Raw genomic sequence first — 27231 nt, forward strand, 5'->3', positions numbered from 1 at the left:
TTTCCCTAATCTGTAGGTTGCTGGTTTGTCTATTGACTGTTCCTTTGCCTTCAGAAGTTTTCCAGTTTCATGAGGTCCCATTTATCAATTCTTGATCTTAGAGCATGAGCCATTGGAGTTCTGTTTAGGAAATTCCGCCCCCGTGCCAATGAATTTGAGGCTCTTTCCCACTTTCTCTTCTATTAGATTCAGTGTATCTGGTTTTATATTGAGATCCTTGATCCACATGGACTTGAGCTTTGTGCAAGGTGAAAATTTTCATTTTTCTACATACAGACAGCCAGTTAGATCAGCACCATTTATTGAAGATGCTTTCTTTTTAACATTATATATTTTTGGCTTCTTTGTCAAAGACCAAGTGTGCATAAGTGTGTGGTTTTATTTCTGGGTCTTCAATTCTATTCTCTTGATCAATGTGTCTGTGTCTGGACTAATACCATGCAGTTTTTATCACTATTGCTCTGTAGTGTAGCTTGAGGTCAGGGATGGTGATTCCCCACAGACCCCATCAAAATCCCAGCACGACTCTTCAAAGACATGGGAAGAGCAATTCTCAAATCCATCTGGAAGAGCAAAAAGCCCAGAACATGAAAACAATTCTTAACAATAAATGAATTTTATGAATTCTTACGAGAGATTTTTCCCCCTTCATCTGGTTCCGAGTTCTGATATGTGTATTTTATTTTCTTTCCTTTTTGGTTGAGGCAACAGTATTTGTGAATTCTGTTCACGTTAGGGGTCAGGTTCTTTGTGGTCTTAGCTTTGTGCTGGAGTGGGGGGGGGTGAAGAAGCTGTGAGGGTCTGCTGGGGTCGCCGTGCTGGGCGGCGGCTCCTCATTCTCTCCTTTTCGTATGTCATTTGAGACCATGAAACTGAAGCTTATGGTTAGACTATCTGGCTCAGGAAAATGTCCCGAGGGCTCTGTGTACCTTTGTGGATTCCACTTTCACGTTGGTTTTGGCTTCCGAATTTTATTTCCTTTGTTTTTTGGCAGCGTAATGATAATACTTTAAAATTCTGCTTTTAACAAATATTTTATTTAACACAGAGAATAGGTGTTACTTGATTTTTTCATTCCTTTTTATAATTTAATTTTATTGTTGATGAGCACTATATCAAGCTTTTTCTGTCCAATAAATTACTTAATATTTTATACTTAAATCTGATGTTACAAGTATACGGCACACGGTTATGATGGTAGGCCTCCTTAAAGATGAAATCAAAGAGTCTCATTAGTGCCCACTGTGCGGGTCCATACAGTTGGTGAGACAGTGTGGAGACTGGAAGACAGTTGTGAGCTTGACCCTGCTGTCCAGCTGCTGTGTGTCCCTCAGCAGGCCACAGAGTTTCCCCAAACCTCAGTTCTCGCCACAGGAGGACAATGGTTCTTGATCTTCCTCCCTTACAGAAGAGCTGCTCTGCTGAGATGTGTGGATGATGAGGGGGCTGCCACTCCTTACGTGGCTGTTATGGTTAAGTCTTTGATTCTAGTAATTTCACCAGAGCATGCGAGATGATACATTCATTGATTGCTGTCCTTGTTCTCCTCAAATCCACTTCACTTCTGCTTTCTCTGCTTACTTTCCTCTTTGTGTGATAGCTCTCAGTTAAGTCGAGAGCAGAGAACAGTCCCAGACAGGGGCATACTTACTTAGAAAGATTCATTTGAGACATGTAAGTGGCCCTACTTAGTTTTACATTTGTACGTGATACAGCATTCATTGTTCGCTCGGATGTGTGTGTGCGTGTTCTCATGTGCATGTGCAACCTTGGCCATCATTTCTCGGTTACTGTCCACCGTCATGTTTTTCAGAGTCTTCCTCTTGCCTGTGCTCTCCTAGTAGGTGAGGCTGGCTAACCAGTGAAATCCTGTGCTTGCCCTGGCACTGGGCTCTGAGTGCACATTACCATGCCAGGCATGTTCTGTATGGGTTCTGGGATTGAGCTCAGCAAGCATTTTACATTCTAATTCATCACCACAGCCCACATTCCAGTGTTCTAAGGCATCAAGATGATAGGATTCTCTAATAGAGAAAAGCAAAGTCCCAGGAATTATGGGAATGGGTATAAACATTTTAAAAAGCAACCTCCTGCCTGGACATAGTGGATGGAAGACTGAAGTTCAGGGGCATCCTGAGTCTGGAGTGGGACTGCCTCAAAAAAGCCAAAGGCCAACCCCAGTCAGTGGTTGCCTGACTGGCAGCACACTGGTAACACACGATTCCTTGCTGGACAGCAGAGGGCGCCCTCACCTCACCCTTCGATTTCCTGAGCCCTACAGTGGAGTTTGAGAAGTATTGTCACTTAGGCCTGAACAGGATTTGAAGCCATTTTTTCCTTGTTCCTGGCTTAGTGAATAAAATGCCCTCCCTTAAGGGGCTTCTTCTGAGTGCGGTGAGCCGTCATGGCTGCCTTGATGGTCACCGACACCCTGAGAGGCTCCTTGGACCAATGTGCCCTTCCCTCTGGGACTGGTAGGATTCTGCTAATGAAGTGACTCCTTCCGCGACTTGATTGTTGTGGCGTGTCTGTGCTTGTGACCTTCGTTAGAGATAGAGCAGTTTAACTGCTTTCTTTAAGCAAAAGCAAGATACATTAGACCGTGGTTAACCTGCACACTGAACCCTGTGATAGATCTGACTCTTCATGGAGTGTCATCTAATTCAGCTTGGTTTGCCATTTCTAATGATAGTGTTCATATCAAACTGAGCCCCAGCTCAGAATTTCCCAACTCCTGCCTCCTATCCCCAACTTTAGTTGATTGATCATGGTTAGAGCACAGTGAGTTTAAACCATGAATTTTTCTTATTCCTTTTGATATGCTAATGAGAGCAAACAGGACATAAAAGCAGACAATTGCTTTTAGATTGAATTTTTAGGGGGCTAATACTGTGTATGCAGAATAGGTTCACAAAATGAGAACTTAAGCAACTTTGTGTGTTTTTATAAGTGATCTCTGAATTTCTTATGACTATTATTCTGGGTAGTTTATCTGACTTTGAAACTAGCTGGCTTTTAAATGAATGCACGCAGTAGTGTTCCTTTCCATCTCTGAGAGTTTACCTTTCATTTGATGAAGAAGAAAGGAATTTTGAACACATGGATTTTATTGTGTGATGACATCTGTCTTGTTTCTTACATATTATTTACAATTGTTGAGTGTGTGTATGAGAGAAAGAGGGGGGAGGTGAGAGGGGGAGAGAGAGAGAGAGACGGAGAGAAAGACTGAGAGAGAGAGACACAGAGAGAGGAGAAACTGAGAGGACAGGGAGGGGTAGAGAGAGCCAGAGAGAGAGAGAGAGAGAGAGAGAGAGAGAGAGAGAGAGAGAGAGAGAGAGTGAGAGGACAGGGAGAGACAGAATGAGAGAGAGAGAGAGAGAGAGAGAGAGAGAGAGAGACTGAGAGAAAGACTGAGAGAGAGAGACACAGAGAGAGGAGAAACTGAGAGGACAGGGAGGGGGAGAGAGAGACTGAGAGAGAGACTGAGAGAGAGAGAGAGAGAGAGAGAGAGAGAGAGAGAGAGAGAGAGGAGAGTGAGAGGACAGGGAGAGACGGAATGAGAGAGAGAGAGAGTATAAGTGAGGACGTAGTGAATAAGAAGACTATGGATGTGCGTATGTTTGAGTCGTGAAGTCACAGAACAGCTCATTTTCCATTTCCAGATAGGGTTTTGGCACAAGGAACACTTAAAAGAGGGTTATCTACTTATTTATTTGTGTGAGCATGTTTACACCTGTAAATGCACCCGTGCATGTTTATGAAGCCAGAAGAGGATGCTATGAGTCTTCCTCTGTCATTCCCCACCTAGTTCTTTGAGGCAGGGTCTTTCCCTGAATGTGGCACTCAAGTTGTCTTTTATGCCGCAAGCTGGCAAATCCTAGAGATCTTCCGATCTCTGTCTCCACCTCCAGAGCCGGGTTCCAGGTGTGTATCGAATGCCCAGCTTCTTATGTGGTGCTGGCATCCATCGTCTGGCCCTCGTAACTGCACAGCAAGCACTGTCACTGAGCCATCTCTCCAGCCCTCCTGAACAGTCAGTAGTTCACATATACCCAAGTTCTGGGAGGCTTTTCCATAGTTAAAAATCTTAAAAAGAAATACCCTTTGCTTTGACAAAGAGGATGAGTTTCAAAGTGTGCCTGTTCATGCACTTGTGTGCATGTAATTATGAATGTGTATATGTGAATGTTTGCATGTACGTGTGTGTGTGTGTGTGTGTGTGTGTGTGTGTGTGCTTTCTCCTCCCAATAATTTTTCCCAAAGCACAAAATTCTCCTGAAATTCATTTTTCACATTTGATTTTCACAGTGTCACACAGTTGTGTCTGTGCAGTAATAGCCACACCAATCGCTGTTTATTGGATGTTTCCAGGTGTGGGAAGGTGTGCGTTTTGTTATGTCTAATGTCATAGCAGCATCATGAGACGCCTGCTTCATGCTGCTACTTTCCAGATAAGGAGCCTGATGGCACTCCCAGGATGTACGTGTGGACGCCACTGCCCTGGAGAGATGTCGCTTTAACCTTAGCTCTGATGAACGTGCCTTCTTCATTAGCAGTGTCTTCCGCCGTCCACCCTCTCCCCCTCGACACCCTCACACCTCGTTCACGATCTGTGACTTGGTTCATGTTGTTCCATCTGCTTTATTTCTCTGATTGCCTGGCAAACTAAACTGAAAGACCCACGTGTGCTCTTTGCTCTGAGGCTTTCCCGACTCCTGCAGACACTCGTCCTTCTCCCGTAGCCTTTGTAACATGGCCTTGTTCTTATGTTGTTGCAGCCTTTAATTAGGTTTCCTATAAACTGCACTGTGTCTCCCAGCACACATCAGTTGGACAAAGCCTGTTTGTGGCATTTGTTAGCAGAGAATGTTATGAAAACACCGATACTCATTGCGCCCGAGGAAGCAATTCCCCTGTTCTCTGTAGGCACAGGGATGCTAGAGCATTCGGGGAGTTCTATCCTGCACCCTTAATGAATCATCACAGGGAATGCTAACTTAGTGAGAGCCTCTGGTTTTTCATTATCTATTATTTTGTTTACAATTAAGGGGAAAAGACCGCTAGATAACTAGGTGAAACACAGTCATGTGCTTTTGAAGCGATTAACATTTCTGTTTAAGACGAGACACAAGAAAATGTCAAAAGACAAGCTCATAGGAAGAATTGGCGAGCAGACTCGATGCCTTTTCTTGAATTTGGGATTAGTCTCACAAAGTTATTTTTGAGGCAACACTTGAGCTGTCATTGAGACCCTGTGTTATTTCTCTGGAACTTACCTGCAAATGTTACTTCTTTAGTCAAACACATGTTTTCTCTTTGTTTATTTCTCTGTTTGCTTAGGGTTAGAAAATTTATTTATTCCTTTATTTAGAAGTAAGGTTTTAGGCTTGGAATCTAATTATAAAACGGACTATTTATTTTAGTCACAAATTATTTGTTCAAACAAGTGTAGGAGTAGCATCTTAGCTGCTTTTCTGTGGCTGTGATATAACGGCGTGACCAAGGCCACCTAGCAGAGCAAGTGTTAATTTGGGACTCACTGTTGTAGAGAGTTGAAATCAAAGATGGTGGAGCAAAAGCATGGAGGTGGAAACAGCTGAGCCCTTATGTCTCCATTCACAAGTTGGCAGAGGGAGGGAGAGGGAGGGAGGGAGAGGGAGGTAGAGGGAGGGAGGGTGAGAGAAAGAGATATCACAAAATGGCCAGAGTATGTTGAAACCTCAAAACTCAGCCCCAGTGACACACTTCCTCCAACTGGGGAGTGGATGTTGGACTCAGGAGCCTATGGGGACCACTCTCCTTCAAACCTCCGCAGGAAGGATACAGAGGTTAGCTTTCCTCGTCTCCAGCCAGTTACCAAGTGTTTATAGTTATGGCAGTGGTTTTATTTGTACAACAGTAGGAATGAAAGCCGTAGAGGATATTTGATGGCAAGTGGACAACCTGGAGAACCTTGGAAATCCATGCACCGGTTGTTTTTAAGCAGTGAGCTTGGAATCCTACTCTGAACATTTTTATGCCTTTGCTCACAGCAGACATATTTCATCATTTTGACTTAGGCTTGCTTAAAGATTAATGAGTTAGTATTTCAGATTTTTTTGTAACAGCAACACAACCTTTTTCCCTGTGTAGAAAGAGCGGAAGTTCCACAGACGTGTGGCCTCTTTTGTTCCTGTGTATCAATCTCTTGATGCACCCCGTCTGCCTTTCCGACTACCTACGCAGCTGTTTTTCATGTGTTTCTCTGACTTGGAGCGAGACCAGGTCATTTTGACATTGCTGCTGAATGACAGTCTGTGCCTGGCCACAGTCACGAGCACATTGCTACATTGTATCTCCAGTCAGTGTTCAGAAGATGGATGAGCACAGAGAGAGGCAGAGACTACAGCACGCCGAGCACAGAGAGGGGCAGAGTGATGGTGGTTGTTTTGTTGTTTTTCACTCCCTTTCCTGTGCCACGTGGATTCCACAGGGAGAGAGGACAGCAGAGAGATGGCAGGAATGGCATCCAAGAGTGCCTTGTTGCCATGGTAGCAAGTGATGGAAAATTCTCTGGGCTGTGCTTGGTAGAAAGAATTTCTGGGAATGGCCATACATACATACTCCTACACACCATTTTAGTGAGCAGACTATAATTTATTAAACCATTAATCTAGTGGTCAGTTCAACATGTAACTGGGTGGCTGTTTTATGTATCGCGTTAGCACTTTGTATTTTAACATCAGGAAATGAGATACACTGTTTAATCGGATTCTTTTCATGAGGCCTCCATGGTGGAACATTCTAGTTTCCTCTCTATCCTCACAGGTAACATTTCCCCTTTGCTTTTAAAAAATTAAAAAAAATATATGTATATATTGATTTAAAAATCCTTTTAAATGGACTTGATAGACCCTTTCTCAACCCTTTTCCGGTCTTACAAATAATTAAATTATATAATTACTCTCTTCTGTTTGAGATTAATGGGATGATTGTCTAAATCATGATGAAACCTTCAACTTTCTTAATAATTTCCAGTTAAAAGTTATAGGTATAATTTTGGGGGATTTCGTTAAAGTATTATCATGTATTTTGGCCTATGTTTTTCATTTGTGCCGTCTTGGTTGAACCTCCGCCTCGTCAAGCATCCCTGCCTCTGACTCTTCTGGGGGATTCATCTTCTCTCCCGAAGACTCCCTCTCCATTTGCCCCCACTGCTCTTTCTTCTGCTCATCCTTCAGTGGTGGCAGACACATCCCCCTTATCACAAAGCCTTTCCCAGCGAGTTCTCTGTGAAGACACTCTGACCTCCTGTCCGCATGGTTTACCGTCTGCATGCCGCTAAGCACTCTCTCTCAGAGCGATATGACTCCTTCCTCTGCAGGAGCCAGCGGGGTCTGTGGACACAGACAATCCCAACCTGAGTTCTGCTCTGTCACTTTCTAACTCTTCGATGTTAAGTGAATTAATTAGGCTCTATGAGTTTTAATGTGCAATGTGTAAAGTGTGTTGAGTATTATAGCTAACACGTCTGAGGCATTCTTTAGCACAAGTCTGGGTTCTAATGAATATGTAATAAACGACACTATTACTCGAGATGGCCATTATTCTGTTAATATTCTTCCAAGCCTTATAAGCTGGTACCTCGATGTGGCAAGGACTCTTCAGTGTGGTCCATCAGTATGTCACTGGAAGCGTCCCGCAATCCCGTCACTTCCTGCTAGCTCTGCTCTGTCAGACGGCTTGTGCGGCCCTTCCTTTCCATTCTCACTATCCGTAAGAACAGCCTTTGGTATGCGTTCTCAGGTAGTTTCCAAAGCAGTGATCTGAAAGATTTATTTGTTTGTTTTTGAATTATGTTTTGGTTTGATCTCTACGTTTTTCTAAATATTAGTAGCCAAGGTTGTAATAACTGAAGCATTTTTTGCATACTTCAGATGAAGTGTATGAAGTACTTAGAATACAATCCCAGCTAATCCGAAGTGCAGACGAATAAATCCCTTTGCTTGACTCAAAAGACGTTTCTTACTGGATCTCCTCCGTGCCGGGCATTTTACAATTTATACGGACGAGTAACAGGGTTTCTGCTTTTGGGTTTAGGGTTGATGAGAGACACAGAAGAAGATCATTTTAATAGCTAATTTAAGGTGGAAGTTGAGATGGGCTTCTGAGAGCTCACTGACAAAATGTGATTGCAAGGAAAAGAGACACTTATGGGAAGACACCATCTGATTCAGAGTTAGACTCAACTCCATGTGGCCCTGTCAGTTATGGGAATCTTTTGCCTCCAGATGAGACTTGAGATAGTGTCTTCCACCTTAACCTGGCCCTCCAAAAACCAAATGGCCTCTGACTGACCATCTCACCCTGTCCTTACTTCCAGTTTCTTCGAGGGACTTTTTTTCCTCCTCTGTTGTAAACTACACCCATCCCTGAACTGCGCTGGACATTGCTAAGTAGTTTGCATAAAGCCAGGGACTATTTTTAAATTCAGAATGAAGTCATTTCCCACAAACATTAATAGAAAGGGCTAAGGTTTCATTCACTAGAGCAGGCAAGAAAAGTATAGGAGAGAGGGCCACCAGAAGCAAAAGTGGGACATGGGTGCCATCGTGAGGTGTGCAGTGTCAGGCACACAGCAAAGGAGGTGAGGCGTTTCCATTGCTGGTCTAGTCATCCTACATATTGTAATAGAAGGTACTGAGGTGGGCGTGCTGCCCAACAGACTGTGAGGCTGCTGTCCCATCTGCAGTACTGATTGGTGGAGCTGCGTTGAACCCTGGACTCTGTGCCTCCAGGGGTGGTGGTGGGGCAGGTGTCTTGGACTTAACAGTTTTAGTATTTTCCTTGATGCTGCTGGAGTTCCAGGAAATGAGACCTTTATGCCACTGTGTTCACAGAGGCCAAAGATGCTACCCTTCTCTGGGGTTGAGGCTCTCTTCAAGTCCTGTTTCCTTATCCTATCATGCTAGGGCATGACTTCTGAAACTCTGGCATCACACCTGCAGCCAAGCACTTGCAGTGGGCTGATTTATAGTGGCTAAGTTGCATCCCTTGCCCCCTGTTATCCACAGATATTTCAGCCCCATCTCCCAGTGAGGCCACCTGACATCAGTCGTGTGCCGTCTCTAACAGGAGACTGTAAGTCTGCTTTACTTAGGACAGCTGCCCATCTGGTGAATGACCATGGGGCAGCAGTCAGCACTGTGGCATGCATGTTGTAGTGATGAATTCATTATTAGATGGAGCTTCATTTGAAATATGTAAGCTGAATTGCTTTTCTACTGAACTTAGAGTTTTCTTTTTTGAAAATTATTTTTATGCACTTTTGTTTAATTTTATTACTACTACTGCTGCTGCTACTACAACTACTAATTATTTATTATTATTATTATTATTGTTGTTGTTGTTGTTGCTGTTGTTGTTATTGTTGTTGTTGTTGTTTTAAAGATGGGACCTGTCCTAGGCCTTGGCTGGCCCAGAACTCACTGTGTAGACTCGACAGATCCCATTACAGATGGCTGTGAGCCACCATGTGGTTGCTGGGAATTGAACTCAGGACCTCTGGAAGAGCAGTCAGTGCTCCTAACCACTGAGCCATCTCTCCAGCCCTATCTTAAGAGCTGTTAAGATCATGACTGTTATATTGATAGTAGAAGGCATCTTCAGAGCCAATTAGTAGGGCAATCAGAGATTATTATTTTTCCGGATTAGTGCTTTTCACTTTCAATACTGTCTGTCACCGTGATTTATATAAAATTAGTACTTAGACAATTCTGTGGATTGGACCTGGTATGTGTGTGTGCATTTGTGTGTGAACACTCATGAGTGCATATTCATTTGTGTGTACATGAGCATGAATAACTGCATATGCATAGGTGTGTGTGTTATGTGTGAGAGAGGCCATGCATGAGTGCACATGCATTTATGTGTGTGTGCACTTTTGTATGTGTGTGCATGCATGTGTTCTAGTGTGTGGTGTGTTGAATTCAGAGCTTGCTGTGTGCTGTGCATGTGCTGCTCTGTTGATTGGTGTCCCTGGCTCCCTATGTGTTCTGTTTGATGGCTAGGTCATATGAAAACAGGAGATCATGCTATGACAACGAGAAGGAGTTCCCTAGAGAACTCTTTTGTTGTGTGTCAGAGGTTGGGAAAAGCAATATCTTACAATCATGACTGTTCTTAGGGATTATTTTGAAATTGTGGAGGTTTTGGTATATAATGTATAAAAAGAAATGTTATTAAAAGTAGAAACCCCTGGTTTGAATATACAAGGAGACTATAAACATCTTATGAATATAAAAATTGGGTCATGTGCATATGTATTTATATACTAACCTGATATTTTCACTGGCTTGTAAACTAAAATTGAAACTGCCTTGAGATTGCCTTGTACTGTAAAAGCTAATTGTGATATACTTATAAAGAATAAGGTGCCTAATTTCTTCTAATTCTCCTTTAGGTCGGGATTTAATTTGTATCCAGTCTATGGATGGCATGCTGATGGTGTTTGAGCAGGAAAGCTATGCCTTTGGGAGGTTTCTCCCTGGTTCTCTTCTGCCTGGCCCTCTTGCTTACAGTCCCCGCACGGATTCCTTCATAACTGTCTCTTCTTGCAGACAAGTGGAAAGTTACAAGTGAGTCTGGGGGTTACCTTTGGAATCATGATTATTGTATTTGTTGATGATTAATTATTTTTCTCGAAGACCTCAAATATTACAAATGAAGGAATTACTGGCTTCTTTGGTAATGTTTTCCTGGGATGGCTTAGAGCATCACACTGATTTAGGTCAAGTATTTGGAAGGCTGCGCCATGCACTGATTCCAGGAAGCGCAGTGGAGGGAGCTCTCACCACTGCTGGACGGTCAGCATCCTTAGCAGAAAACACTGCCAGTGTGGAGCAGTTCGTTATAAACATTAAATGTGTTTCAACTCACCACCAATAGAAAATGCTCAATATTAATATGATACAATGACAATGTGATGGCATCTACCAGTACATATGATGTATACTGACATATATGATATAAACTGATATAAGGACAATAAAATGGCTGACTGTGGTGGCCCATGTCTTTAGTCTTGGCACTCAGGAGGCAGAGGCAGGTGGATATCTGTGAGTCTGAGGCCAACCCCATCCATCTAGTGAGTCACAGCCAGGGTTACATAGTGAGAACTTGGTTCAAAAAAGCAAACAAAGCAAAACAAAAAAGTTGTCTCCTCAACAGCGGACAGACAGACAGTGAAATGCAATATTGAGTGAAAGAAAGCCACATATAAAGTAGCATGTGTGGAATGATTTTATAATAACCAGGAATGCAGATGGCATTTGCTGTCTTCTGGGAAAAGCTGCAACTGTTGCAATGACTGTTCACGGTTGTTACAAAGCAGCAGTTTACTGTAGATAAGGCCTGCAAGTGACCTCGTGAACACAGTGTGTGCTTCTGCTAGACATTCCTGCAGATCTTCCTGAGTCATGTTTGAAGGAAAACGTTTTCTAATCTGTCAGGTAAATATCCACAAAAAATATTGTTGATAAAGAGAATGGGAAAAGAATTAGAAATTCGTTCTGGAAACAAAAATAGGGTTGGTTTAAAATATCTCTAGTCAGTTACCATGCTGTATTTTTAAAAGATTTATTGTTAATTTGTGTGCATGTATTTGCCTTTGTGGGTTTATATGTGTCACGTGTGTGAAGAAGCCATTGAGGCAAGAGGAAGGTATGAAGTGCCCTGGGACTGGACTTACAGGTAGCTGTGTGCTACCTGAGGTAGGCGCTGAGAGTCAGCCCGAGTTTGCCCTTCATTGCTGAGCTGGTTCTCTAAAGTTTGTTGTCTTTGTGACGGCAACACTTAGCACTTTACACGTTATATTATTCTGGTGTTGTTTTTTGGCCACCTTGTGCTTCCCAAGTTGGGAAGAAAATATAAATCTCTTGGCAGTGGCCACAGAGATTGTGCCTCCATTTCCATGTTGTGTGTTCAGTTAGACAGGCATCTTCCCCTTCGTTAAGTGGCAGCCTCCTGTCGAATGGTTGTCCATCCTGAAAACAAACAACTGTGTGTGAGGAAGCAGAGGCTGATGGACATGGCAGGTCCACTCCTTGTTCCTCTGTCGCTCCTTTGGCTCTTCCCAGAGGGAGTGAATTGTGGTGTTGGCTCCGAAAATAAATTTCTTTTGTTTGGGAAATTAAGAAAAGTATCTGTGTGATGTAGTCAGTACTGCCAAAACTTAGGTGGTACGCTTAACCTCCTGCCAAGCAGGGCTACACAAAGGGCACAGCGCACAGGTCTGAATCCGCCATTGCTTACTTTCTGACGCATACGTGCGCATGCGCATGTGCGATTTAGTGTGTAGTAACTCTAGGAGAGATCCTGCTAGGAGGCAACGGGTGCCATTTCCTTAACACGGGAGGAGAATATCATAAAAGTCTTGATTCAACTCTGGTAGTTCTCGAATATACCGATCTATTTAACTCGTTTTCATCTAAAAACCTCATCCATTACGAGGTGAATTTATAATGGTAAAAATGCACAAGACATAAGGCAGCTGGTAAGATTTATAGCATTACGTTCTGTGATGTATGATGCATGCTTTCACGTTTAATAGATTGGATTAAATGATAGTCACCAGGGAAATTTAGGAAAGGGAAAAGCATAAAGCTCCCGGTTCCTCTTCTTGAGGCCTCATTAAGTCTATCTGTAGTCAGTTATAGAATGTTATTGGCTAATAGAATGGGCTTTTAAGATATAATTCACCTTCATTTTGATATTGATAGTTAACTGCTTCAAAGTTAATTATATTCAGATAGGAGCGTGCACGGGCTTTAAGCCTTAGTGTGTGCAGGAATCTTCTGGCCGGCTTCCTGTTAATGCACATTTACACATCCCCAGCCCTAGTACCTACACTTGCCGATAAGATTGTAAATGCAGACTGCAAGTGATTTGACTTTAATTTAGAACTGAGTGTTGTTCTCCGTTTCCCTCCCTCTTTCTTTCTTTTCTACTTTCTTTCTTTCCTTTAAGATAGGACGTGGCCATCTAGCTCAGGCTGGGTGAAACTATGATCCTCCTGCCTCAACCTCCAATTTAGGATTACAGACATGTGCCATCAAGCCAGGCTTTCTTTCTTACAATTATGAATGTATGTCTCTTTCTCTGTGTATGGACACGTGGTTGGGGCCAGCCGAGTGTGGCATGGTATGTGCCTGGAGATCAGAGACAATTTGTCAGAGGAGGGGGACAATTTGTCAGAGGAGTTGTTTCCATCCGAGATCGAATTTAGGATGTTAGGCCTAGGAGCAAGTACCTTACCCTCTGAGCCATGTCACTGGCCTGTTGTACTTTTTTTTTTTTTAAGATTCATTTCTTCATTTGTATTGTGTAGATGTTGTGTGCATGTGTGTGCCGTAGTGTATGTGTGTAGGTCAGAGGACAACTTGAAGAATTTGGTTCTTTCTTTCCAACATGTGGGACCAGGGGATGAGTCAGATCACTAGGTTTGCCCCATGGGGCTCTTTCGCAGCCATCTTTCCAGGTCCCTGTTTTACTTTTGTGGGAGAATTGTTTGCTCTGTATTGAGTCTAGGGGTTTTGCTGTTTCTGTCTTCTTGGCCATGCGTTCAGACTTTGCAATATCTTTTGTCCTCTTTTCCTGTCAGAATTACTTACGTAGCTACAGAGTTGCCCATGAATGTGGGAAAGAGGTTTTAGAGAAGGAGGGAGGTGTGAGGTAATAGTATAAATGGGACTTGAAAGTGGGTACCAGGGGGAGGGGGGAGGCTGTCTGTGGAGTGTGGGGTAGGAAGAAGGGGGACTGGATGGGTGGGGAGGGAGCTGGGGAGGAAGAGCAAGGAAAACAAAGCGGCATGAAAGTGTGGTGAACGAAAGAGTGAACGAAAGAGTCCACTTTATGTGCTAACTTAAAAACAAACAAGAATCTTCAGACCCAAACGCAAACCCACTGAAAAGAGTTTGTGGAATTTACCTTTCTTGCTCAGCCCCTCCCATCGAAAGGCCTGTAGTGGTCACTGAGGTTTATGTTCTTTTTTTTTTTTTTTTTCTGGTTCTTTTTTTCGGAGCTGGGGACCAAACCCAGGGCCTTGCACTTCCTAGGTAAGCGCTCTACCACTGAGCTAAATCCCCAGCCCCAAGGTTTATGTTCTTATCCCTCAACGCTCACCCAGTGTCCAAAGGGAGCTTCCTATCCACATCCATATTCATATCTATATCTAATCTCTCTCTCTTTTTTTTTTTAAATTAAAGCTTCTTTTTGGAAGCTGGCAGCTCCTAGTGTGGCCCAGGCTGGTCCCACAGTCTTAAGCTCCAGTGGCTCTCTTGTCACTGAGTGCTGTGATTACAGGTGTGTACCACCCTGCCTGACTTAGCTGCCTTTCTAAATTACGTCATGAAGCCCATTTTCTGCCAAAACGAATCGGAATTTCCTTACACAATTAGCCCCTTGCAAGAACAGGTTGTGCATCCGCAGATTCAACCTATCTCATACTGAAGATGTCTGAAAAAATAATATCTACTTTAAACAATAAGACGGTTCCCTCTTGACCACTCACCTCACACTGCCCATTTCCGCAGCTGTCCCTGCCACTGTACGCTGTCCCGTTCATCTAGGGATGATGTCAGTGCACCTGAAGCAGCAGCTGGGGAGACGGCTCAGCTGCTGCAGTGCCTGCTGCACACGCATGAGGACCTGTGCTCAGACACCCAGAGCAAGAAGCAGATAGTGATGGTGTGATGCGTGGTAGAAGGCACAGGCAGGAGGATCCTGGTATTTTGCTGGTCAGAGACTCTGTCTGAGTTGGTGGGTTCCAGGTTCAGTGGGAAACCCTTGAATCAAATCTCAGGAAGACAGTGGGGTGGGGGATGGACAGTGACCAAGTGTAATAACATAATCGAAGATGTCCTATGAAACCAAGTTCTTTGTATGCCAACCAAAATGGAATAAATGAATAGAACAATGCTTTCTTTGAGATTTAAAAACCATCTGGATGTGTGTAGGCAGAAGTATACAGTATGTGTTTACACTAAGGTAGAACACTTCAAGGATGCACCAGGTGAGTTTATGATGGACCATGCGAAGAAGGTCATGTGGGTCACCGAGCTGAGGCTGCAGCCAAAGGAAAGGCTTTGCTCCTGTCTTTCATTCCTGCTGTCAGCAGTGTCTGATAAGCAGTTGCTTCCTCCTCTGCCTATGAACATCATGCCTGGAAGCCTCTCTGCTTCCTTCTAGGTCTTCTCTCTCAGTAAGCTGCTGTCCAGGGTGCCTGTCAACCTGTTAGTGCTCCAGGATGGCCATCAGCCTCAGAGAGCTGCATGCTTTCACCTCCATTGGGTTTGTTCTAGGTTGAGCTCACTGCCCCTTGATGGCAGGAGTCATGTGTCCTTTGAGGTCTGTGCTTGCTCCCTTGTTGACAGTAGATGTGTCACATTCACTTTATGGAGAAATGAAAACAAATGTAAATTTGCAAAGCTTCCGTTTTGTTCCTGGCATTTTTAAATGTAAGTAATTTTCATCAACCTGATAAGAATACTCGTGCGGTAGCAGAGATGGACCATCCTGCAGCCAATCAGTTGATCATTAATCAGTTTCATTAATAGCTAAGTTCTCCAGTCATATATTGACCAAATTGCCTGGTACTCTTTGGGATGACAAATGGGTTTCATTGGGAAGTCAATGATTTGGGGAGCTTACTTCTGTAGTCTGTCATAATCAGTCCTATTTCAGCAATGTGCCGCAGTTTCTATGGCGTGCGTTATATGGCAGGGCACTAAGTCATGTGACAGCATCTGCCATTGGTGTTCCGTGGATCACTTCAGCATCGGTGGCTATTGGGTCAAAATGCCACCAGTGCATCCAGACTGGCTGTGACTGGAGTCAGTACCTTTCAGTTCTGGACACACTTCCGGTTCCCTTGACAATGTCCCCAGCCCTGGCTCTGGTTACACCTTCAGCAGTGGCAAAGGGGCTGTTGTCCCTAGCTAGTCTCACCAAACCCTTGAATTGTAGGAAAAAGATACATGCTTTCTTTGTTTCAGATTTTCCAAGTCCACTAGGAATTGTTGGGTGTCGTGTAAGTTCTTGGTCACAATTAAGAGGTGTTAAGGAAGAACCATATGAGACATTCTGTCATGGGTTGGTCACCATCTACATTACTGTCAGCTGTTCGAGTAATAAAATCCTCTTCTCCGCTGTCTTCAGGAAGAGAAAGGGTGGGATTTGGAAATCAGGAGTCAAGGCTGCTTATGTCTGTGCTTGTTCATCTGATGTTAGTGAGGGCTCACTCTGGAGCCCACTGACCTCGGATGAGTAACAGCTCTCTGCAGCTATATAAAAAGCTTCAAAGGGCTCGGTGAGCTTCGGGTTTTCATAATCATCTCATTAATATCCCTGTCATCCTCTGGTAGGTTGAAGTCTGCAGGAAGTAAACTACCTGTGTAATTACTTGCCTGAGGATTGATTTATAGTAGGACCGGCTCTGAGATCTCTGGTCATATCTGCACACTATTTCTGTCCCCTATCTGGAGCATGGGATCTGAGATCTGGTTTTATTTTACTTACTTACTTACTTATTTATTTATTTATTTATTTATTTATTTATTTATTTATTTTTGGTTACCTTTGGAAACTTTGGAGTTTTGAAGTTCAAGGTTGAGCTGTAGACATTTTCTGCAGCTGCCCACTTTAAAGCTTGGCTTTGTGAGACCCACACCTCCCCCTTCTACCTTTTTGGTCTTCGGTCACATGACCCATGCTCTGCCATGCTCTTCTCCTAAGCTGCCTTTCACGCCTCATGGCGCGTGCTCGCCTCCACACTTGCTGCCTCTGTCTCTACCATACACTGTCCCTCCTTGCCAGAGGGACACGTCTTACTTAGTCCTCAATACCATCTCTCACTTCCTGAGCCCCCGGAGCCCAATGACTTGATTGTGCCATCCTGTTCCACTGATAACCCTGCATCCCACCCATGAGTGTAGGCCAGCCCGAGACACTCAGAAGCCACACGTGCTGTGCTTTCATAGCGACTACAGGCTCACTGTTGTTACCGTTGACTATACGTTTGATAATAATGAAATTATCAACTGACAAAGTTCAAACATACTCCCTTTCTTATTAAACCATGATTCCTGTGGGTGTACATATATATATATATATATATATATGTATCTATATCTATATCTATATATCTATATCTATATCTTTATCTATATATTCAGACAATTCTTACTGCCCAAAACAAAGGTCTGAGAATGTAAAGCTTCTGTGCCTCCTAAGGTTCCACGTAGTTTACGGTCACTTTGGTGTCCTGCTGTTGTTCGAGGTTTATATTTTGTTTTAAATGAGCCATCGCCCATCAAGTTAGGACAGTGTAGAGTTGGCATATGTCACAGTCTGTTTTGTTTCCTAGAACAGAATATCAAAGACTTGGTAGTTTATAAAGAGTATAGATGTCTTCTTTCTGGTTCTAGTCACAGGGAAGTCAGAGGTCGTTACCCTGGTGCCTGGTGGGAGTCCTGTGTCTTCTCTTGGTGGAACATGCCCGAAAGAAGTCTAGCAATGGATCGTATAGCCCACGCGCTGTAGTAACTGCCTGGTTGTCTGTTACTGTCACAGAGTATTCCCACAACAGGAGCGGGGAACTGGCTTATTACAGTTCATGCACATGGAGGAAGCAGGACAGCGAGACCAGGAAACGGGGCTACACGGTCAAACCTCAGAGTCAGCCTGTCCCGTACTTCGTCTAGCTGGGCTCCAACTCACAAAGAGTTCACAACCTTCTTTTTTTTTTAAATCAATTATTTTATTTACATTTTAAATATTGTTCTCTTTCCCAGTTTCCCCTCCATGAACTCCCTACCCCTTAGCCTCTAAGAGGGTGCTCCCCCAACCACTCACCCACTCCTGCTTCAACCCTCTAGCATCCCCCTAGGGCATCAAGCCTCCATGGGACTAAGCACCTCCCTGAGGCCAGACAAAGCAGTCCCCGACCAGCCCATGCTCTTTGGTTGCTGGCTTAGTCCCTGGGAGCTCTGAGGGGTGCGGGTTGGTTGTTATTGCTGCTCTTCCTGTGGGGCTGCAACCCCTTCAGCTCATTCAGTCCTTCCCCTAGCTCTTTCATAGGGCTCAGTCTCATGGTTGGCTCTGAGTATTTGCATCTGTCTTAGGTGGACTTCTCAGAGCACAGCCATAGCAGGCAAGCATATCTTGGCCTCAGAAATAGTGTCGGTGTCTGTATATGGGGTGGATCCTAAGGTGGGGTAGTCTCTAGATGGCTTTTCCTTCAGTCTCTGTTCCACTTTTTGTCCCCACATTTCCTTTAGACAGGGACAATTCAGAGTTAAAGTTTTTAGATGGGTGGATGGCCCCATCCCTCCACTGGGGTCTGTGTCTATCTACTGAAGGTGGTCTCGTCACATTCTATCTCCCTGCTGTTGGGTATTCCAGCTAATGTCATCCTCACTGGGTCCAGGGAGCCTCCCTCATCCCTGGTGTCTGGGACTTTCTAGAGGTTCCCCCTCCCCCGCATCCCACACTGCTATGTATTTCTATTCATTCTCCTGGCTCAATGGACTTCTCTCCTGTGTCCTCCCATACCTGATCCTGCCCCCTTTTGCCTTTCCCTCCCCTCTCCCACTCAGGTCCCTCTCTCCCTCTGCCTCCTGTGATTATTTTGTTCCCCCTTTTAAGTAGGATTGAAGTATCCACACTTTGTCCTTTCTTATTGTTAAGTTTCATATGGTCTATGAGTTGTATTGTGGGTATTCTGAGCTTTTGGGCTAATATCCACTAATCAGTGAGTGCATACCATGTGTGTCCTTTTGGGTCTGGGTTACCTCACTCAGGATCATATTTTCTAGTTCCATCCATTTGCCTGCAGATTTCATGAAGTCAATGTTTTCAATAACTGAGTAGTACTCCATTGTGTAGATTTTCTGTATCTATTCTTTTTTTTTTTTCCGGAGCTGGGGACCGAACCCAGGGCCTTGTGCTTGCTAGGCAAGCGCTCTACCACTGAGCTAAACCCCCTACCCTTTCTGTATCCATTCTTTCAGTGAGGGATTCTTTCCAGCTTCTTATAAATAAGGCTTATAAATAAGGCTGCTATGAACATAGTGGAGCACGTGTCCTTGTGATATGGTAGGGCATCTTTTGGGTGTATGCCCTTTAGTGGTGTAGCTGGGCCTTCAGGTAGAACTATTTTCAATTTTCTAAGGAACCACCGGATTGATTGTACCAGTTTGCAGTCCCACCAACCATGGAGAAGTGTTCCTCTTTCTCCACATCCATGTTAGCATCTGCTGTTGCCTGAGTTTTTGATCTTAGCCATTCTAATTGGTTTAAGGTGGAATCTTAATTTGCACAACCTTCTTAAATACCTGAGGACCAGGTATCAGATACACAGTCCCATGGGAAGCTCTACTGAACCGCCATACTCATGAGAATGGACGGCCATCTGCTTGGCTCCTTCTCCCAAGCCTGTCACAGTTTGCAGATTGAGTTTGTAACACAGGGTTTGGGGGGACACATTCAAACCACAGCAGTGTGTGCTATTTGAATAGAGCCACATTTCCGTGCTGTGGTTGAGCCAGTGCACCGTGCCTGTGAGGTCAGTGCCCTGTGAGCTCGCCCAGGGCCCTGGGCTAGCATGTCTACCTGTGTTTAGATCCTCCTCACCCTCCTCACCCAGGCTGCTGGCCTGTGTTCTCACACGTCTCTGTCTTAGGTGGTGTGAGTTGTCTGAATGTATCTGTTTTTAAGCTTCGTCTTAGCCATAGAAGATCAATATAAGTAACTGATTTACTAGGAAGAAAAGGAATTTGTTCAAAGTTTTTTTTTTTTATTTAAAGTAGGTTATTATTCTTAAAATACTCCATTAATTAATGGGAACTTAAATTTTATTGGATGAATTTATACATTGAGTGATTTACAAATTGTCTTAAAGAATGACTTGAGCTAAATGTTGTCACTGAAATGGGAACTATAAAGCACACATAGATTATTCATGATGTCCACTGTCGAGACTGTATCAAGTATCCGATGAACCGTTGATGTCTGTCTCGATAAAGCTGTATCTTTTTATCTTTCAAGCCTTTTATCAAAACTTGGGAATGAAGTATAGCGCAAACATTCTTAGTCTGAAACTTTGTTAGCCAAACGTTTTTGGCCCTGACGTGCTCAGAAAAGCTCAGATTTTGCAGTGCTTCGGAAGTTTGCGTGATGCTGCGAGACTGCGAAGTGCAAGCCTGCTCTCCAGCCTCCTCCAAGCTCTTGAGCACTGTAACCCCACACACTTTGGATGAGGAAAGCAGCAGCAGGTACATGCCAGGTGCTGCGCTAGGCACATAGGACAGCCGGCTTCTAAATTCCTCTCGCCAGTTAGCGACAACTGTTTTCATAGACGGGAAGCCATGGCAGAGGGAATAATTTGACACAGTCCACCGGCAGTCAGTGTGGGAAGGGTTAGGTAGAACACTTCTGTGGAGTGTGTACTAATGATTTCCACGGCACTGATGCTCTGCATTCCTTACCCTCCTTTCCCCATGTGCTATTCAGGCCTCGGGCTGTCTCGCCTGTTATTTGCTACATGCAGTTCTCTCAGAGCCGACAGTACTGTTGGCTTCACAGTAGTGACATCACGATGAATATTTGTGTTGGGCATCGTAATAAAACCCACTAACTTTAATCAGAAATGTACGGTCCTTAGATCTAAAGAATTTTTTGTTCATAGCATTTACAGACTGTGTTCCTCTGAAGTTTAAAGTGATTTTTACCTTAAAACTTAGGTTGTCACTCAGCCTTTGTCATCTCCTCAAACAGGTACCAAGTCCTTGCCTTTGCCACGGATGCGGACAAGAAGCAGGAAATGGAACAGCAAAAACTTGGTTCTGGAAAACGACTAGTTGTAAGTCTGTTAATATATATGTACACATATATACACACATATATACATATGTAACATATATGTGTGTATATATAAAACTTGGTAATGTTACTCACAATCATATTTGTTAGAGAATTCCTGGAAGAAAATAAAAATGTATTTTGACAGATTTCCTTTATCAGTTGTGTCACTGACCAGGAATTGAATCGGCTGTTGCTGTGCTGGAGAGCATGTCTGTCCGCGTGCTGTGATACGTCAGAATAGAGTGTGGCACGGCTACAACTCAATGGCTCGATGGCGTCAATTTTCATTTAAGAGATTGAAAATTAACCCAAAAGTTTAAACACCTTTTTAAATTTCTGTTTTCTTCTCTCTGTCTCTCTGTCTCTGTCTCTCTCTGTCTCTCTCTCTCTTTCTTTCTTCTAAGGTCTTTAAAGTATTTTCCACTGAACTAGAACCTATAAAATACTAAAACACAACATTTTGTATGTATATATTTATACACTCATTCAGACACATATACATAGAGGTACATATATACATACCCACTTTCACATACATATACACATATATACACAGACACATAAACCACAATACATACATATATATGTACACATATACACATAATACACATATGCACATGTATGCATATATTTATACATACACACATACACATACATGAACACATACATAAACACACACATGCACATACATGTCAGGACTTTGAAGGGAGCAGGGGTGTATAGCATGTGGGAGGAGTGGTCGGAGGAGAGTGGGTGGGGATTGAGAAAGGATGCACACAGTACATGTATTTGAAATTACGATAAAAACAGATGAATTTCTAGGTGCTTATGATCAACCTAAGTTCATCAAGATGAAGCAAATAATTTGCTTTTTACTTTTTAAATTGAAAGGAGAATTTTTTATTCAGTATTCTGATTATGTCTCCCTTCCTTCTCCTCCCCGCTCCTCCCTCCTTCTCCACCCCACAAATCCATTCCTTTGTCTTTCTCATTAGAAAACAAACAGGCTAATATCCACTTATCAACGAGTGCATACCAAGTGTGTTTTTCTGGGATTGGGTTACCTCACTCAGGATGATATTTTCTAGTTCATTCCATTTGCCTGTGAATTTCATGACGTCATTGTTTTTGATAGCTGAGTAGTACTCCACTTGGTATGCACTCATTGATAAGTGGATATTAGCCCAAAAGCTCAAATTACCCAAGATGTGATCCACAAACCACAGGAAGCTCAAGAAGAAGGATGACCAAAATGCGGATGCTCCCACTCCTTCTTAAAAGGGGAAAAAATATCCATAGGAGGGGGTATGGAAGCAAAGTTTAGAGCAGCGACTGAAGGAATGGCCATTCAGAGCCTGCCCCACATGTGGCCCATATATATACAGCCACCAAAACTAGATAAGATCGATGAAGCTAAAAAGTGCATGCTGAGGGCTGGAGAGATGGCTCAGTGGTTAAGATCACTGACTGCTCTTCCAGAGGTCCTGAGTTCAAATCCCAGCAACCACATGGTGGCTCACAACCATCTGTAATGGGAACTGATGCCCTCTTCTGGTGTGTCTGAAGATGGCTATAGTGTACTCATATACATAAAATAAATAAAAAAAAAAGTGCATGCTGAAAGGAACCGGATATAGATCTCTCCCGAGAGACACATCCAGAGCATGTCCAATACAGAGGTCAGTGCTAGCAGCAAACCACTGAACTGAGAACAGGACCCCCCTGGGTGGAATTAGAGGAAGGATTGAAAGAGCTAAAGGAGCTTGCAAACCCATATGAACAACAATGCCAACCAACCAGAGCTTCCAGGGTTTAAACCACTACTGAAAGACTATACATGGACTGACCCAGGGCTCCAACTGCATATGTAACAGAGAATAGCCTTGTTGGGGCAACAGTGGAAGGGAAGCCCTTGGTCCTGCCAAGGTTGGACCCCCAGTGCAGGGGAATATGGGGGGTGGGGCAGTAAGGGGATGTATGAGGGGAATACCCCTATGGTGGAGGGGCAGGGGAGGGGATGGGGGATTATAGATAGGAAATTGGGAAGGGAATAACATTTGAAATGTAAGTAAAGAAATATATCTAATAAAAAATTTATAATTAAAAAAATGAAAGAGAAAAAATAAATAAATAAACTCAAAAATAAAAAAAGAAAACAAACAGGCACCTAAAAATAGTAATAATACTAATACTAATACTACTAATAATAAAAGGTAGGATAAAAGAAAAACACATCAGGCTAGGACAAACAAATAGAAAAAAGAAAGTCAATGTAAAAACACAAGAAACCCATAAAAACAGAATCGGAAACCATAACATATAAACAAAATATGTGAGGTGAGGTAACCCCAGACAAGGCATTAGGAGACAAAGTAACTCCAACAGTGCCGTGGAGTCCGTATTTTCTTGGCCATCTACTGCTGGGAGTGGGGCCTACCCTTAACCTGCTTGTGTGCCAGAAAATGAATTTTTCCCTTTTGGGGGCTTGTCAGTTGGGAATAGGCTTTGGGTTAGCATGGGGGTGTGTCCCCTTCCCCTCTCAGCACTGGGAGCCCATCTGGCATAGACCTGTGCTGGCCTGAGCATGCCGCCACTGTCCCTGAGTTCATGTGCACATAGGCTGTGCTGTGTTAGAGAGCCTTGTCTTCTCTGTGCCCCATCCCCTCTGCTCTTCCACGGGGTCCCCGAACCCCGAGGGGAGGGGTTTGATGGAGACCGAGTGTCCCCAGGTCTCTCACTCTCTGCACACTGTCAGTGTGGGTGTCTGTATTTTCCCACCTGCTGCAGAAGGTGGCTCCTCTGGTGATTGATGGCTGAGTGATGCACTGGTTCACGAGTAGAGCCAGAAACCACTGGGAGCCAGCTGACTGCGGTCTGCTGTGTTTCTTTAGCAGAACAGTGGTACAAGGCGCCTTTTAAAGCTAAGGTAGTCCTCATCAGTTTCACACTTGTATGCAGTATGTCTGGTCACACTCATCCACCCATTCCTGACTTCCTTGTTTATTATGTTTCTGTGTGGCTAGACCCATGTATGTGTGCGTGTGCGTGCGCGTGCGTGTGCGTGCGCGTGCATGTCTGTGTGCACACACTTGTGTGTGTGTGAGTGTGCCAGTGGGCAGCTTGCTGAGTTGGTCGTCTCCCTCTGTTACCTTCTGGGAATTGAACACAGATTCCCATGCTTGGCCTGAAGCTCCTTTAACCCGAGCCACACTGCTTAGGCAGCCAACACCTCCTTAATGTGAAAGTTTTTGTACATTTCATTCCTCGGATCGTAATGATTTCTCCTTTGGCTAATTTTTAGGTATTTTCTTTAACACATCGAGCAGCTTAAATTCTGACGTCTTTTTTTCTTCCCTTTCCTCCTCCCTTCTTATTTCTTCCAAGTCCAGCGCTTACTGAGCCTCCTGCATCTGTGTATTTACAGTTTTCAAATTACAAAATTAAAAATTTGGCCGTCAATTCTTCAAATATTTTCATGTCTCTCTCTCTCTCCTTTGTGTGGAATATTCTGGATGTACTGAACTTACGCCACTGTCCCACAGCTCGTCGATTTTTCTTCTCATTTTGTTCCGTGAATTACTTAATCTTTCAAAGGCAGAGATTGAACCCCGGGCCTCACCCGGCCTTTTAGCATCCAAGTATTCCACTTCCCCCACAGAGCCCTGTAAGCTGCTCTTTCACTTGGGGTGGCTCTCGTTGCTGTGCAGAAGAGCACTGATTTTCCTAGTGGAGAGGAGCCCGTTTGCTGTAGATTTCATTTCTGTAAATTCAGTGTGAGTGTTCCCACCGTCAGTATCTCTGTGACATTTTAAAGGTTCTCATAGTACTTATTCTCTTGCTTTTCCAGCGTTTAACGCTTGTATCAGTTTTGAGTTTGTTTCAGTAGATTTATTTCTCTTCATTATAAATCATATTTCCTGTTTGTTTTATTTCCACAATTGGTAATTTAAAATTCATTATTAGATGTCAGATATAGTTAATTTTATTTTGTTACATTTTAGATAGTTTTGAATTATTATGAGCTAAGCTTAGTCCTCAGTCACAGTTGTTTAAAAACAGTTTGGTGTTTTTGATCATTGTTTTGAAGAATCATTAGGTGGGGCAGAACTACTTATTATCTGGCTAATTTCCCCACTCCTGAGCCCAATCCTTCTGTATGCTCTCAGTGCCCTAGGACTGGGAGCTTTTGAGGGCAGATTCAGTCCTGTGTGGGTGCTGGGCACTCTTAGCTGGAATTCTGTGGGATGGTGGTCCCCTGGCCTTCCCTAGTTTCCTTCTGGGAATGTTCTGATGAATTCTCAGGACATTTGAGATTAACTTTCTATAGGTCTCCCAAGGCTCGTCTCCTCATTACATGTATTGTGAACTCTATCTGCCTTGGTTTCTCTGGACTCAAATTCAGCTCCTCAGCCCTTCTGAGACTGGAGGTGACACCATTTATCTTTGGAGTGTAAGGCATCACCATTTTTGTTTTATGTGTTCTGTGCATTCGTGTTTGTTTGAGCTGAAATGCTAAATCCTATCCTGTTCTATCCTGGTTGGACATGGTGGGCACTTCTGTTTTAACAGCTGCGTCACTCTTGGCTTTTGCTTTGCAGGTGGACTGGACTCTGAATATTGGCGAGCAGGCCCTGGATATTTGTATCATTCCTTTAAACCAGTCAGCATCTTCTGTCTTTGTTCTTGGTGAGAGAAACTTCTTTTGCCTAAAGGACAACGGGCAGATTCGGTTCATGAAGAAGCTCGACTGCAGCCCCAGTTGTTTTCTCCCGTACTGCTCAGGTGGGTGCGGAGAATTTCTGTTATCCTTTCTGAATCGCAAGACTGTGCTTTCTAGGTGCATGCAGACATCGGAAAAAGCCACACTCAGACACATATTTTAAGCATCTAGGAAAGCAGCTCTTTACTGAACATATAACGGAACCTTTAACTTTCATGGTCAGACATTTGACATAAATTAGCACATTTGCCTGTGCCAGCCATTAGACTTTGTGTAAGATCACTGGTAGAATGGCTCCCAGCTCATTAATGCTTTCCATAATGTGACTGTTCAAGAATGCTTCCATGAGAGCGTTGCCCTTTTACAGTGTCCAATAGAAGGGCTTATGATGAATGCCAGTCATCTGTCATTAGGTGTGACGTTAATAAAATTCACACTGTGTAGATGAAGTGCACGCACCTCGGCTGATAGCCATACTTATTGTCCATAAAACGATCTCTTTCTTCTTCTGCTCTTAGTTTATTGAAGTCGCACGCTCATATCTTCTCCCCTAAAACCTTTACGTGTTAGAATCAAGACGTTACTGCTAGTGCGTGATGAATCTCCCATAGGAGACCAGAGGGTTCCATTCTGAACGGCCTTTCTCTTACGCTCTCTTCTGTGTTTTCAACCTGCAGTCTCGGAAGGTACGATAAACACTTTGGTTGGAAACCATAACCACATGCTGCACGTTTACCAGGACGTGACACTGAAGTGGGCCACGCAGCTTCCCCACGTCCCCGTAGCGGTCAGAGTGGGCTGTCTGCAGTAAGTGATTCAGTTTAACTTCAGGAAAAGATTTTTGTTTTGTCTTATTTTTTTTAGTCCTTGCTGGCTTTGAACTTACAATGTTTTTGCCTCAGCCACTGCACCTGGCTCTTATTAAAATATCTTCGTTAAGGAATTCTGTAGAAATTTCATGGTTTCACTGAAGAGTTACAAGTGATATTATAGTGTGACTGTTAGTAGTAGAAATACCGTTTTTGGAAAAGCATGTAAAAATTCCATAATTAGCACTGTTAATTATTTTCACTCAATATTTCTAAGAAGCTACCTCTTTTGAATGAAAGGTGAACACCGTTGAAGAGAACAGGGAGACACTTTTCCTGGTAGATTATTTCCTTGAACGTAGATGTCTCCCCGTGCTTGGTGGGGAGAGTGTGAGAACGCCACACTTGTTTGCAGTTTGGGACTGGCTTCTGTCATGTGATGCAGAGTTGCTGTTTGTGTGTTTAAAGAATTTGGAGCATAGGATAATTTGGCACTTACAATGAAAGAGAAATAAAATCAATATCAATATTAAAACCATGCCACAGTTTGCTGGTGAGAGGTTGTTGGCATAAGAGTTGAATCCTGCATGTGCCTGAGCAGCTTAGCTCCTGTGTCAGGACTGAAGAGCTCAGCCCAGAGACTTCTGAGGTCTCAGCCTAGCCGCAGAGCCTCCCTCCATTTCTGCCTGTTGGAATATTTATTGTGGGTGTTTTCCGTGACCCTTACAGTGTCTGGTCAGGATGAGTCCCTCCCCAAACGAGGAATTGGATGTTCACTGTTGGGGCTGCCGAGGGGGCACTTAT

At 43.6% G+C, this 27231-nt stretch overlaps 1 protein-coding gene across 27 annotated transcripts in view; it reads left to right on the plus strand.

Annotated features, from left to right (window-relative positions):
• Window positions 1-27231, plus strand: part of Bbs9 (Bardet-Biedl syndrome 9) — a 425044-nt gene that overhangs the window by 118701 nt on the left and 279112 nt on the right. For all 27 annotated transcript variants that reach the window (XM_039082282.2, XM_039082284.2, XM_063265362.1 and 24 more), the window contains 4 exons: window positions 10442-10616; window positions 20812-20896; window positions 25497-25680; window positions 26296-26425. In XM_039082282.2, the coding sequence (XP_038938210.1) occupies window positions 10442-10616; window positions 20812-20896; window positions 25497-25680; window positions 26296-26425 (574 nt within the window). The remainder of the gene's footprint in view (window positions 1-10441; window positions 10617-20811; window positions 20897-25496; window positions 25681-26295; window positions 26426-27231) is intronic.

This window comes from Rattus norvegicus, chromosome 8, assembly GCF_036323735.1.
Source record: "Rattus norvegicus strain BN/NHsdMcwi chromosome 8, GRCr8, whole genome shotgun sequence".
Taxonomy (NCBI): domain Eukaryota; kingdom Metazoa; phylum Chordata; class Mammalia; order Rodentia; family Muridae; genus Rattus; species Rattus norvegicus.